The sequence below is a fragment of the Melanotaenia boesemani genome, chromosome 21, assembly GCF_017639745.1.
Source record: "Melanotaenia boesemani isolate fMelBoe1 chromosome 21, fMelBoe1.pri, whole genome shotgun sequence".
NCBI classification, from domain to species: Eukaryota; Metazoa; Chordata; class Actinopteri; order Atheriniformes; family Melanotaeniidae; genus Melanotaenia; species Melanotaenia boesemani.
In genome coordinates, this window is record NC_055702.1 from 21,087,663 (window position 1) to 21,101,666 (window position 14,004).

The 14,004-nt window shown below is 39.6% G+C and overlaps 1 protein-coding gene across 1 annotated transcript in view; it reads right to left on the reverse strand.

Moving 5' to 3' along the window:
• The window catches only part of si:dkey-191m6.4 (rho GTPase-activating protein 22), a 34,916-nt gene extending 23,432 nt beyond the window's left edge, over positions 1-11,484 (reverse strand). The window contains exons 1-2 of the mRNA XM_041974819.1: positions 11,372-11,484; positions 117-316 (exon numbers count right to left, since the gene is read on the reverse strand). Of these exons, the coding sequence (XP_041830753.1) occupies positions 117-316; positions 11,372-11,414 (243 nt within the window). The 5' untranslated portion in view covers positions 11,415-11,484. The remainder of the gene's footprint in view (positions 1-116; positions 317-11,371) is intronic.
• Between the last annotated feature and the right edge of the window lie 2,520 nt (positions 11,485-14,004).

Genomic DNA, 14,004 nt, shown 5'->3' on the forward strand with positions numbered 1-14,004 from the left:
TTTAAATATTTTTGTGCTCATTGACATACTTGGCAAAAACATTCTTATCGAGGTTTTGCCCACTTGGTTTCAGACTCACCATTAGCAAAGCGTTTGCCGTTGTATTGAAGTATTACCTGCGGTTTGGTTTCTTCCTCGTCTTTGTAGAAGTAGAGCTGGTCTGAGCGCAGCACAAACCAGCGGAGCTGCCAGTTTTTCATGATGCTGCGTTGCTTCTTTAGCCATCCAGCCTTCAGTGCCCCCTCCTGGAGGCTGGGGGAGCCTGGCCGGCATGAGCCTCGCGACACCTCGCCCATCACCATGCTCTTTGACCTGGCTGCAAACACAAAGACAAAACAAGACATTTTAAATCAGTATAAATGGTCTGATAAAAGTTAGGGACAGGAAAAAATTTGGTTTCTTATTACGATTGATTTGCAATATTTTCTCCATCTGTTTGATTCGTATCTTTAACATGGCTTTACCCCAGTTATCATGAAGTGTTTCGAGAGGATCCTCCTAAAGCACATCAAGGATGCCATCCCTGCCGGCCTGGACAGCCTGCAATTTGCCTACAGAGAACTGTTCTATGGAGAGTGCTGTCTCGATAGCATTTCACTTTGCCCTGACTCACCTGCAGCATCCCAACACCCATGTTAGGATGCTGTTTGTGGACTTCAGCTCAGTCTTTAACACCATTCTCCCAGACTAGCCCTGAAGCTCCACAACCTGGGTCTGTCAGCATCACTCTGTGCCTGGATAAGTGACTTCCTCACCAACAGGTCCCAGGTAGTGAGGACAGGGAAGTCAACATCTTCACCACTGATCCTCAACACTGGAATGCTGCAGGGCTGTGTGCTCAGTCCTGCCCTCTTCACCTTCTTCACACAGGACTACTCTGCCATCCACCCCACAAAGTTTGCAGATGATACCACCGTGGTGGGTCTCATATCCAAAAATGATGAGACCCACTAAAGAGTAGAGGTCCAGAATCTCACAAAACGGTGTTCCAAGAACAATCTAGTTCTCAGCATCAACAAAACAAAGGAGATCCTAGTAGATCCCAGGAGGTCCAGGAAGACTGAACATGCTCCTCTCTGTATACATGGAGAGGCAGTGGAGCGTGTGGACAGCATTAGGTTCCTGGGCATCCACATTTCCTCTGACCTCTCCTGGACTGTGAAGACTCCACACTTGGTGAAGAAGACCCAACAACTGCTCTTCTTTCTCAGGAAGATGACACGGACGGGACTCTCCATTAAGAGCATCTTGTGTCTCGGTGTGATGGTGTGGTATGGCAGCAGCACAGCACAGGACAAGAGGCACTTAGCCTGGATGGTGAGGACAGCTCAGGGGATTGTCTACCAGATCTGGGCTCCATCTACCCCACCCATGTCCAGCAGAGGGCCAGACACATTGCAGCTGACCCCAACCACCCAGGCAATGCACTATTCATACTGCTTCCATCAGGAAAGCGGTACAGGAACATTAAAACCACCACAAAGAGACTCAGACACATCTTCTTCCCCAGAGCTATGAAAGCAACAGCCACCCTGTAGTTCAACACTTATATCCCTTTTATGTATTTTATATCTTTATTTTTTACTTATTCATGTGTGCCTGTTATATTTATAGTTTCTTATTTATGTGTGCTTAAACCTAGAGACTCCTCAAAATTTTGTTGTGCTTGAATAATAACAATAAAGATCTTGAATCTTAAATCTTGTTATCCTTCATTCTGCATGCTTTATGCAAACACGTGCTGTGCCAGGGTCCTCAGACGTGGCCACTCCAGGCTGCTTTGCTTCTACATGAAGGGGAAGTGGGACCACAGAGGAGCAGCAGGCATAAATACTGAAATAACAGAGAGCACACACACAAAAATACACATTACCCATAGCCTCAGGTGTCAGGGATACCCCCCTTCAATTTCAGAGGTCCTTGGAAAAGAGTTATTGTGTGTTGCCACAACCCAACAGCACTGCAAGGGTTTTGAGCTCATATAATAGGACCACATGGGACTGAGTGGCTGCCTAACTGAATGATTCCCAGTAAATGTGTGTAACCTGAGCTTAGTCAAGGGCAGATTGAAAGGGGATGGCAGCCTTAGATCCTCTGCTTATGTTGTCCATGCATGAAATCTGGGTTTTAATAAGATTATAGTACAAAACATAGTTAAACCAATATATCTAAACTTTGACAGCTACTAAAACTAAAGGTTTGGCATTTAAAAGGTAACCTGAATCTTATTAAATAATCACATATGATTTATAGAAGTCAGCACAGCAGACATCCTTCTTGCTTGTTGAACCAATACACACTCAGACATGATCAATTTTCAGATGGCGCTGAGGCAAAGCAAGGGATGAAAGAATGGAAGAGGGTAGAAAATCAATATTTATTCTCTTTTATTGTCCCAGTTTGCTTCCTCCAACATATATAAAAAGCTTAAAGGGCATGGCTTGCATCTGTTTATGTGTCACAGCCTGTCTAAGCTGTGGAAAATGCCTGTTGATGCTCAGAAAAGTGCTGCTGCAGCATCATTTGACCAGTGAAGTCAGCAAGTGTGTGAATAAAAGGTTTGCTAAGCTCTTTTTTATTATTATTTTTATTTTTTAGCACAAAACAACCACCTGGAAACATGATGTGAATGTGAGACATCATAGCGCTGTATAGCTTGCTGCTCATACTGAACGGATTCTGGTGGTTTCAAACACCAAAGAAAGAACAGAAACCTTGAGACTGCATAAATGCATAGCTGAATCAGCTATTTTTGGTCCTGGCCAATCAGTGAGCCAGATTCCTACTCTTGCTTTTTTCCTTTTTGGCCGTTGATTGCTCGCCCCCTAGTGAGCAGGTATTGTAACTGCATGACTTTTTCCAGGCAGTTTGGTCTGCTTGAGTAAAGTGCAGTATGAAATCAAACCAAAACAAAGGAAGCTGTAATGTTTCTCTGCATTCTCCATCCAGTCAAGTTTGATTCCCCTTTTCTAGGTCGTCTTATCCCTTACTGTACTCTGTTGGGTTTACTTCCTGCTCCATTGTTGCACATAATTCTTGGTTTCCAGTTGTTCTTTCATTGTTCATTGTTAGTCACTATTTGACACTGTTTTTTGCTTTTGTTCTGTGCATCCATCATATGTTTCACTGCAGGTCTGCCCCTCTTTTGTTAGTTGTTAGTTTCATGTGTTTGGTCTTAGTTTTGCATAATTGCTCAGGTTGAATAATTATAGCTGTTTAATATACTTTTAAGTATTATATTATATTATATTATATTATATTATATTATATTATATTATATTATATTATATATTTCTCTGTTTTACTTCTGTCTTCTCACCTATTTATTATGTCTTAATAATTCCCAGCTCTGTTTAACCAATTCTTTTACTGTCTTATGCTCAGTCACTGGAGGAGAATCTTCTTATCACAAGTGGCACCACATCTCAGCTTTGTCAACTAAATTAGCTTTCCAATTAGAGTCGTATTTTCCTCCGGCATTTTCTAAACGACAGTAATTATTTCTATTGTTTGTGAAAACTCTGATAGTTTTAGGCACGGCAAAGCACCCTTGGCTGCTGTTTGCTGTGGCTCATTTACATTTTAATTGGTTTTATTTCTACCCGAACTCTAACAATGCAATACTCCCCTGTGCATCAACTTTATCTTCCAAAATGCATAAACTACAGTCATGCTCAAGTGTTTCCAGTTTTCAGACGAAACTGAGTACACTTGTGACTTCCAGTCAGACAGTATGTGTCTGCATCCTGGTTTCATATGAAAATGATTCACCAGAGAAATAGAAACATCTAAATGTGAGTCTTCACAAAGAAGGAAAAAAGGTTAGAGGAAGCTGAGGACCAAATAAAAGTCAGTGGAAATAGTTACAGCAGTAATAAAAGGAGCCATAGCTGCTTCTCTTAAATATATACAGGAACAAGCTGAGAAATAAAAGATCCACAAAGCTAATCAGTGGAAGTCAGACTCCTCCATTGTGAGGAGGTTTGAGTCTGTCATTAGAAACATCCACAGCATTAAAAAACAAACGTTTAAAACGCGCTGCAGGGGATGAAAGGTGTAATTACTTCTGATCAATAGAGTTCCTTCTGCTTGAATATTAATCCAGCTGCTGTAGGAACCAGTATCCTGCTGTTAAACTTAAAACTGGTGCAGTTATTTCACGACTTATTGTTGTACACTGTCTCAACACCTTTTGAGGTAGAAACGGCTTAGTTACTATAGTACCCTCAAATGTTTTGCTGTTGTGCCCTTAACAGGTGGTATTTATTTGTATAATTATAGTCTGTACTATATAAAGACCAATACTGTACCTCTTGTACCTTTAACTCTCTGTGTAAAGCTTGTTCAAACATTTCTTTCCTTCCTTTCTTTTTGATTTCAGCACGGTCATTCTAACCCTGGTTTATCAGTCACTCATTGAATACATTCTCACCTTCAACATTTCATACTGGTGTAACTCCCTCCACCAACAATAAACCAGCAAGACAAGAAGCTAATCCCACCCCCTCTTAATGGTAAAACTACTTCGTAATCAGGAAGGACCCCCTCCCATCCACCACTCCTTCCAACTGCTGCCATCAGGCAGACTGTAAAAGGTTCCACTGGTCCAGAAAAACATCTAGAAAAAATCTTTCACCCGCTTAGCCGTTGCTGTTTTTAACAATTTCAAATATTTATGTACAAGTCATGTGTGTCAAGTGTTTATAATGTGTTTTATTGTGCAATGGGTGGGCATTTGTGTGTGTTGGAGCCTGTTGAACAGAATCTCTGTCACCACCTTTCTTTCTTTCTTTCTTCCTTCCTTTCTGGGCCAGACCATCTCCTGATATCGTACCCTAACATATCCAGGAAACAGCATCTCTATGTACCATTTTTTACTTGGGGATATTAATGTACCATTCAGGCTACTGAGTTGAGGTCCAGTTACGATCCCTAGTGGGTACATAAACCAGATTGTACCTTCGGGGACAGAAATTCACTCCTTCTACACCCCTTTTTCTGACAATTATAGACTTCCTATGGTTTCCAGTAGTTTTTCTGCATCTTTAGTTTTGCTGCTTTAAATGAGTCTTTTCTCCCAGTTTGAGGTCAGTAACCAGCACATATCATTATGTTAGATATGGAAACGTTGCTCATTTGTGCTCAGCAGCACACTGAACAGAAGAATCGAAGTACCTGGGTGGGGTCTGCTCTTTCAGTGATGTTGCTGGTAGTAGTGGATGTCTCTTTCCTCATCCACCCTCCTGCTTTTCTTCCCCACATCATATTTTTCCATCCTTCCTTGCCCTGTCAGTGTTTGTATGAGCGAGTACAGCTGGATCATATGCTGAGTGGAACATACTGGATGATTCTAGCCTGAGTCACAGCTGATTTTTCTGACACTGTGTGTGTGTTTCTGTGTGCCAAGCGCGACAGCCCGCTGCACCAGTTTGGACCTTCTGCTCCAAGTGATTCAAACCTTCCTCGGTTTTGGGTGGAGCTGCTCTGTGGTCACTTCAACAAGAGGCTACAACAGCAGAAATTCAGCACAATCACTGCAATTCAGTTAAATACGCCCCTAATTGTAGCTTATTCATTTATAACAGCTAGCAGTTAAGGCTGAGTCGGGTGAGGACTCTGCAACATGCTTGACAGGGTGCAGCTGTACAGAACACCCACGTTAGTTTATGGTAACATACACCAGCGATGGTTTATGTAAATGAGTGCATGTATGAAACCAGATGGATTGTACAATCTGTGAATATCATCATCATGTGTATACCTTGGTATAAATGTTGTAAAAGCAATTTGTTTCAGTTCATTTACACCAATTAGATAGAACTAATGGCAGAAATTTAATAAAATATTAATTTCTTTTGTTTTCAGTTGTGCACAATTAAAAAAAAAATCATTTTCATTACTTTAGCTTTTTAATTGTTCACTTGGAAACCACACAAATCCTCTTCAGAGTGTTTTGTTTGCTCTTAACAGTCATTAAAGTTTCTTCTACGTGGCTGTGGAGGATATTTATCATGTTGCAATCAGCAGCTTCACCATTAGATGTCAGTAAATCTTGCAAACTGAGCCAATATCTAAAGATATGCAGCACAGGACATATGGTGCCTATTGACCCCTGTTTCCTGTCCTCTCCATTAACAACCAGTCCAGGGAGATGGCTGCCCTACCTGGCTCTGGTTCTGCTGGAGGTTTTCTTTCCTGTTAAAAGATTTGTTCCTTTCCACTGTTGCCTGCCACCCAGCGCATGAGGGATGAAGAGTCAATTCAATACTTTGGGTTCCTTAGGAACCCAGTCATAAACTGGACTAATGTGGGTCATATAACAGATTTGTTTTAACTGGATTAAGACTGGACTGCAATGAGCTGGACTGTCTTTAAAAGCACCTTGAGATGACTTTGTTGTGAATTAGTTATACAAATAAAGCTGAATTTAAATGTTTATCTTTATGTGTACAATACTTCACACCCCAGCAAATTAATTTACAGCAGCAAAGAGAAAAGCAGGATGTCACCATATTTTATTCACAAGCTGTAAGCAAACCACATTTTAGCAGTTAATTAACCAAAACTTCACCTGCAGTTTTAATGTGCTGTAACGGCATCAAGTTATGAAGATTTTTGTTAAGAACTAATTCAACTCTGTGCAAAATTAGCAAAAAACATTTTGGAAGTAAATTAATCAGAGTAGTCTGAGCCTGATCTTTGGGCTTTACTTCATAATTTTTTTTTATTTGATGTTATGTGTACGATTAAATTAGTGAAGGCATAATAGTTAACTCTATCTCCAAAGAGGCAGCAAATGAGCACCTGTTCAATGAAAAGGGGATATTTGGATCTAGTGTTGTGAGCAAATGTTCATCTGCAAACTTAAAACAAAACCCAATTGTTATGACATGTGATACTACATTCTTGCATGCCTGAAAACACACTCTAGGTCCTGCTGGTGCCACTTTAAATAGCATGAGTTGCACATTTATCATGGCTATGGCTTGGCTTTCATTCGATCAGAAAGGAGGGCTTCCATTAGTACGGTGAAGCAGGTACTAAACAATAACTACACAACATTACACAACAGCTGAACTGCATTCACACAAGCACACACACATTCACACAGGTATCCACATAGGCATGGTGGGGAATTCAATTTACTTAATCTGGTTGTTGTTTAGTGATTTATGGCTCATAGAAATGGCTGAAAGACTTACAGGTGCATCAGTGCATAGCTTCCAGTTAGCCTATCGCCACTGATTAATGTGTTTGCCATTATTTGTCTGCATGTGTGTGTGTGGCAACTATCCCTGACAGACTGATGTGTGGCAAATGATATACATGCCTGTAATTTGAAAGCTGCAGTAGAGTGGAACTGATCTGCAGCAGCGAGCGCGTGCTCGTTATCATCTCCACGTGCACATTATCTTTGCGTAAATATCTTCTCCGCGCTTGTGCTCACAGTATTCAGTCAGGAATGTTTTACTTGTTCGCCTTGGAAAGGCAGGGTGTCAGACTGCTGCAGCTCTGCAGGGCTCTGGTGATGAAACCATGGTAATAATAAAAAAAAAGAGACAATGAAGCAGCTCATATGTCCATATTTAAAGCTTCCAGGTTTCTGGTACCACCCAGTGTGCCAAGAACCCTTTCATAGTTCAATCTGTAGTTAAATTAGTCTTTTATGGAGAGGATACTGTTGCAGTATGTACATATTTATTACAAATTTAGTTTTTGAACCCATATGGTTTCAGTACTAGTTTAAAATTATATGGGAATTCTTTTTTGGCTTCATAGTTTGACTAATTAAATGAGGAAAATTTGATCTCAGTTCCATTTTTATAAACATTTTGTGTGTGTGTGTGTGTGTGTGTGTGGGTGTGTGTGTGTGTGTGTGTGTGTATGTAAAAAAATCTTCTTACAAATTTTTTTTATAGGTTACATTGCCATTATTTGTTAATTGGACTCATAAAATAAAAACTGTCATATAATTGATGTCTTATACGGTCTACTACGGAAGCTGTGAATAATTTATATAAGAACATGAGAAAAAAAATGAGCCAACCGTTCATTTCAAGAAAACCTTGATCATCTTGTGATTTCTAGACAACAAAACTCAAGACCAGATACTGTCTGTCCTTATCTTGAGAAAAGAATTTCTGGAGATAAAAAATTGAACTTATCACAGGAAAGTGATCTTCATCAGTCGAGATCACCTTGTTAACTCATGAAATGGCAGCCCTTGGTTTCCATACATACAAACTAACAAACTATTTTTCCTGGGAAGGGTCATAAGGAAATCTCCTAAATGCAAACAAATCATAGTCCATGTGCCCATCCTTGCTCTTCCTGCGACTTAGCATACACTCACACTGTTTGGTGCTTCGTATTAATGTAATATAAGTAAAAGAAAATTTAATCTCTTTAAAAGTTGTTTCAACTATAGCCAGTTATCCTTTTTGTTGCTTTCCACTTAATTATGATGTCCCCAGTTTGATTTCTCGCTTGTGTTGTTCTTACTCTCAGATGTAAGTCGCCTTGGAGAAAAGTGTCTGCTAAATGACTGTAGAATAGAATAGAATAGAATAGAATTTATGGAACACATATGGGACACGACCTCTTCTACACACCATGGTTATCACTTGCTTTGGCTACTTTAATGCTTTTCTAGTAGATCTCCCAGCATGCACTGTAAAGAGTCCTATAGATGGCCCAGTATATGGAAACATGTCCAATGTTTAATTCAGCCAATAAGAAGAAGTCACTCCTCAACTTAATGAACTCCACTAGATACCCATGGCTGCCTGAATTAAATTAATGTCTGTAACGCTTGCCTACAGAGTGACAGTGGAGTCTGAACCCAGTCATTTAAACTCATGGACTTATGCTCCTTTTCAACCACCTTGTTTCTCTCAGAAACGTCTGGGACCATCCAACCTCTACAACCATCTGCACGCTCGTTACCAAAGCCTCTCAGTATGGTGGCACAAGCTACCAAATGATCTTCCTCTCTTTACACCCTTAACACACGAGCAATCCTCATTTGCATGCACTTCTTCTACTGTATTTGAAATAGATATATAACACTATTTAATAATTTATGGTTTGTCCAGTTTATTTTTATATTAAGTGTTAATCTTTACTTAAGTTTGCTTTAGATGAAAGTAATTAATACATGAAAATGTATTTTATCTGGCTGAGGATGTTAAAAAAAGAATAGGTGGATGTTTAGGGTCTGCATACTTTCAGGCGGTTTGATTTTTCCTTTGAAATGGAAAATAAAAAATGGGAAAACATCTTCTTTTTCTTATATTTGTTTCCTAAACCAAAATGAAAAATCAGATAATGAACCTTTATTCTTTTTCTCATATGTGCTCAGAACAAAAATGGAAAAAACGTAGAATGGGAGCCTAGAGTTGATATAATGTTTTCCATCTGAGACAAGTCATGTGATCTGGATTTCTGCTCGGTCCAAAGAAATGTTGAACACAACTGATAATCATGATAAAAACATACAGAAATACATTTTTTAGAAAATGAAAAATAATTTCCTGTCTTGTATTAATATTTTAAGATTAGCCAACAATTGAGTTTAGTCTACTATTTAACTCATTTTTTATTTTGATGTGGGAAACTAAACTAAGACAAACAAGTGATTTATTCATTCTCTAATGTTTAAATTCGAAGGGAAAATTTACCGCTTGATGAACCCGGGCTGTTGAAGGGATGATGAGACTTTTATCCAGTGTCACCCCACTTTCACTGGGGTTTGAGTCATTTTGCTGATAATATCACACTTTTAGTAGATTTTTTGTCTGTTTATTTCTTTAAATTGAAGTGATTTTATACAAAAGACATCATTTTCTTTGGGGTCCGTTGAGAGTCATGACAACCACAGAGCATCTTGCTATGATCTCATAGCATCAGTCTCGAATGCTGAGGGAGCTCAGATGAAATCTGTCTGACGGCACTTTAGTTTGAAAAATCGCATTAAAGAGGACCCTGTGTTAATATAATACAAAGAGATCCTGACGCAGCATCCATGTGTAAAGACTATGGAGTGAAAGTGGGTACTAATCTTACTAAGCTATTTAGCTTATCTTTGCTATTTAGCTCAAAGCCGATAGAATAAGGGGAGCACTTACACGCAACTTAGCTTATCAATGACCTTTTATAATAATAATTTAAAAAATCTATTTAGCATATGGCTAATAATGCAGTTATTTAAGATCAAACAAGAACTTATGTGGAGTATAAATCAACTGACCTTTGGCATCATAACTGTCGCTGTCTTGTATGATCATTATGTTTTGGGTTTTCTTTGACATTACATGACAAGAGCTTCAATCACTCATAATAACATACACAGAGGTTAGAGCTCTGCTCTCTCTTGACCTGCTCTGACCCTGCCGCAGCACGTATTAGTCCACTACATCTGTCACATACCCGGTTATCCATGTGCCTCATGCAGCAAATGTGATGCTGTCAGCAGTGGAGGACTAATTTACAGAAGGTATGCAGAGAATGCTTCTCACGCTGGATCACACGGGCACTTTAATCCCTTTCATTTTTACTGTCTAAGACATACGGAGGGAAAACCTTGAATTAAACAACACATCAAATTTTGCAATATTAACTCATAACGTCTGTGCTTGAACCAGTTAATGAAGCCTGTGAGTAGTGTATTAATGAGTTCAATAATGTACAAAATGTACATAAAAAATCTCTTTTTATTAATTTATCCATTTGTATTTGCTTCTGTGCTCTTTAATAAATGCAAAAACAGATTTAATCTACCTTGCTGCTAATTTTATGCCTCTCCAGTAAAGGATTTGAATATCACACTTCCATCATTAAGACCTATTCATTTCAGCTTAATCAGATCCAGCTGTATAACTGAAGTCATGGAGACTAGTGCCAAGACAGGAAGGAAGAAATGACACACACACTTGCACACACAGGCATATTAATACATCCATCCACAAAGACACACATGTACTGTACAAGCTCGAGTGTGTGGCAGCAGCTGACGGCAGCCTGGTGGTGCTGAGCGTTGCAGTGATGAAACTAGAGATGCCGATTGCTCCTCGTAATAGAATTCGCATCAGAGGCTGTAGTAAAATGCTAATGTACTCAGGAGGTTTCCTGCGTGGGCAGATGAACAGCTTGTTTTTGAAAAAATATGTGACAATTACAGAGAAATAAGGTTGGAGACAAAGTCTTTCTTCAGAAATGTTAGGATTTCTTATCCTTTTTTAAAAAAAAACTGCTTTATATAAAGTTATGTTATGTTTGAATTATCATTGCATCCTGTGGTCCCCATCATGTGTCACCACAGAGGATGATGCAGCTGCCTGCTACCGTACATATAAAAGCAGACGACCCCTACCTCTCCTGGTCTGTCTGATCTTTGGGCTCAGCATGGTTGTCATCGTTCGTCTCCACGCTCTCCTGTCGGCATGTTCATGTACATCCAAACACCCCACCCCTGCAGCTCCCTCTGCCTCGCTCTTCTTCTTCTTCTTCTCTCTGACCTTCTGCAGTGCAGCCGGCTGCTAGGGGGTTGGGTGAACATAGGAGGGGAGGAGAATGGAAAGAGAACGGGGGTGGTGAGGGAGAAGGAGGGGGAGGAACTACACCTCTTTTTTTCCCTCTCTCTCTCTCTCTGTGCACACACCCAGTGTCCTCCACCCCTCTCTTTTACATTATTCATAGAGGTATGTCCGCCTGTGGGAGGTGGAGGACACCCCACCAGTGAAGCCCAGGTTTGACTGAACAGATTTCAAGTGTTCTTCTTCTTTGCAATTACTGCTTTTTCATAAAGAGAGAGGACGCTCTTCTGGCAGGTGTCTCCTCCCTCTGTGCCTAATTAGGCTGTAGAGGTCCTGAGCTTGTCCCCACCTCCTTCCCTTAATCACTTTTTACCCTCACCCTTCCTCCGCTTTCATTCCTTATAGCCATATTTAACCGCCTTTTTAAAGCCTTTTGTTTTCATTGACCTCTTCCTATTCTATCATTCTCACTCTCATTTAACATGTTTTATTTTCCTATACTTACTTACACTGAGGAATTTAGTTTTGACCAGCCTGGACTTTGTAGGAATGACACTGTCTTTCTGTGAGGACATGAGAAATTCTCAGCTCATATAATAGGCTGTAATTACACCCTCCAGGCATTCCAGTGGTCCATCTTGGAAAAATGAGAAGAAATCGGAGAATGCTTGGTAACAGTGTCCTGTCGCCTTGAGCTACAGCAGCGTGTAATTGTCATAAGAAAATGTAAAGGTGTGTGGCAGCAGCAAGGGAATGGATCTCTAAAAAAAAAAAAAAAAAAAGATATATATATTTGGAGATTCATTTAAATCAAGTTTTTTTTTAATTTTGTCACAGTCATTGAATTTAATTAGTTTCTATTCATTTTTCAAAACAAAGAAAAGAAAAGAAAAAAGAAACTAGAGCTTTATTTCTGTTTAATAAACATTCTTCAAGCAGCACTACTGAATAGCAGATTTTCTCTAATTCAGTATACATCTTGCATCCTGTTTCTTCGCTGAGCTCTCTCCAGAAAGTAAAAGTCAAATCAATGTTGACTCTTATTTCTGTCACTTTCACTATTTCTCTGTCTCTCATTCTCAGATAAAGTCCTCTTGGATTAATATATTTTTATTTATTTATTTATTTTGCCAAATCAACCACAGTGTGCTTGTAAAACGACCGATGTGTTGATATCCAGTTTCTGGTGTGTGACTCAGACTCAGCTGTCACATGATGCTCCAGGCTGGAAAAAAAGTTGTGAAGTGCAGTTTCTCAGGCCTGATATGCTGCAGATAAAAACGGCTCCAGGGCTCAAAAAGAGTGAGAAACACTAAGTATTAGGGCTGGGATATACTTGCTGTGTACGCAATTGTGCACGTCAAGATTGTTCACCGCCTGTGTATACCTGCTGCAGCAGGACAGCAGCACAATGCCATTGATACTGAAGGTCACCACTAGGGGGCAGTACACAGCACTTGGACTCTGAAATAGTGAAAAGGGCAATCTGCTGGTCACATTGTATTTCCAGGGCATTTGCATTAACAACAGTTTACCATTCTGTTGCCAACTGTTAAGGCACAAGTGTTTGTCACTAATGCCGAAAGTTGCGAACAAGGTCCGAGAGAAGCTCTTCAAAACTATTCACCGTTGTGTTTACCTCTGACCTTATGTTCATGCTTTTGTTTGCATGAGCGCCAAAAGTGTTCAAGTCAATATTACAACTCGTGACACATGACACGTTACCTCATGTCAATGCAAGCGGCTTCACTTTCCTAGTGTGCCAAACGTACACTAGGAACGAGAGGCAGCCATGATACCAATGAGCAAGTATATCCCATCACTTAAGGTCGCAAACTTTTGTTATGTTGCTTTAAAGTTGATTGTGACGTCTGAAAGATACAAACAGTTTCTGAGACTTATTGCATCACCATAGGTAAAAAACTTTCTTCAAAACTTTGTTGCATAAAATTTGATACTTGTTTTCTGCCTCCTGATGGATAATTTCTACACTACAATAATTCTGATGTATGACACAGGAATACACCCACCACAAGATAGTAGTAAACTGAGACCAATAAACCACCTGAGCCACCGGGAACTGTAGTATTAGTTTCATAAAGTTTTCTTACAACTCTGTGGGTCCAGATGGATTTTGGTGCACATTAAAAACTCTGTTATCTTAGATATCTTAGAACATATTTTCTAATCTGAATACATTTCTATGTTCATCTTTAGGTTTTCGGAATTTAGTAAAACAAATAAATAGTCCAGTGGAGAGCGAAAGAGCATTTGTCAGTTTAAGCTGAAGTTCAATGCTGAGAGATAAAGGGTAAGCATGCCTGTTCCATTCCTTGGATTTTACACTGTAGTGTTCTAAGCAGAGCCGATGGCAGGCGTCACATGGCAGATTACTTATTACAACAAAAAGTGAAAAAAATTACTTGTGAACATCTGTTCCATGCACATTACAAACTACTTGATAATATGT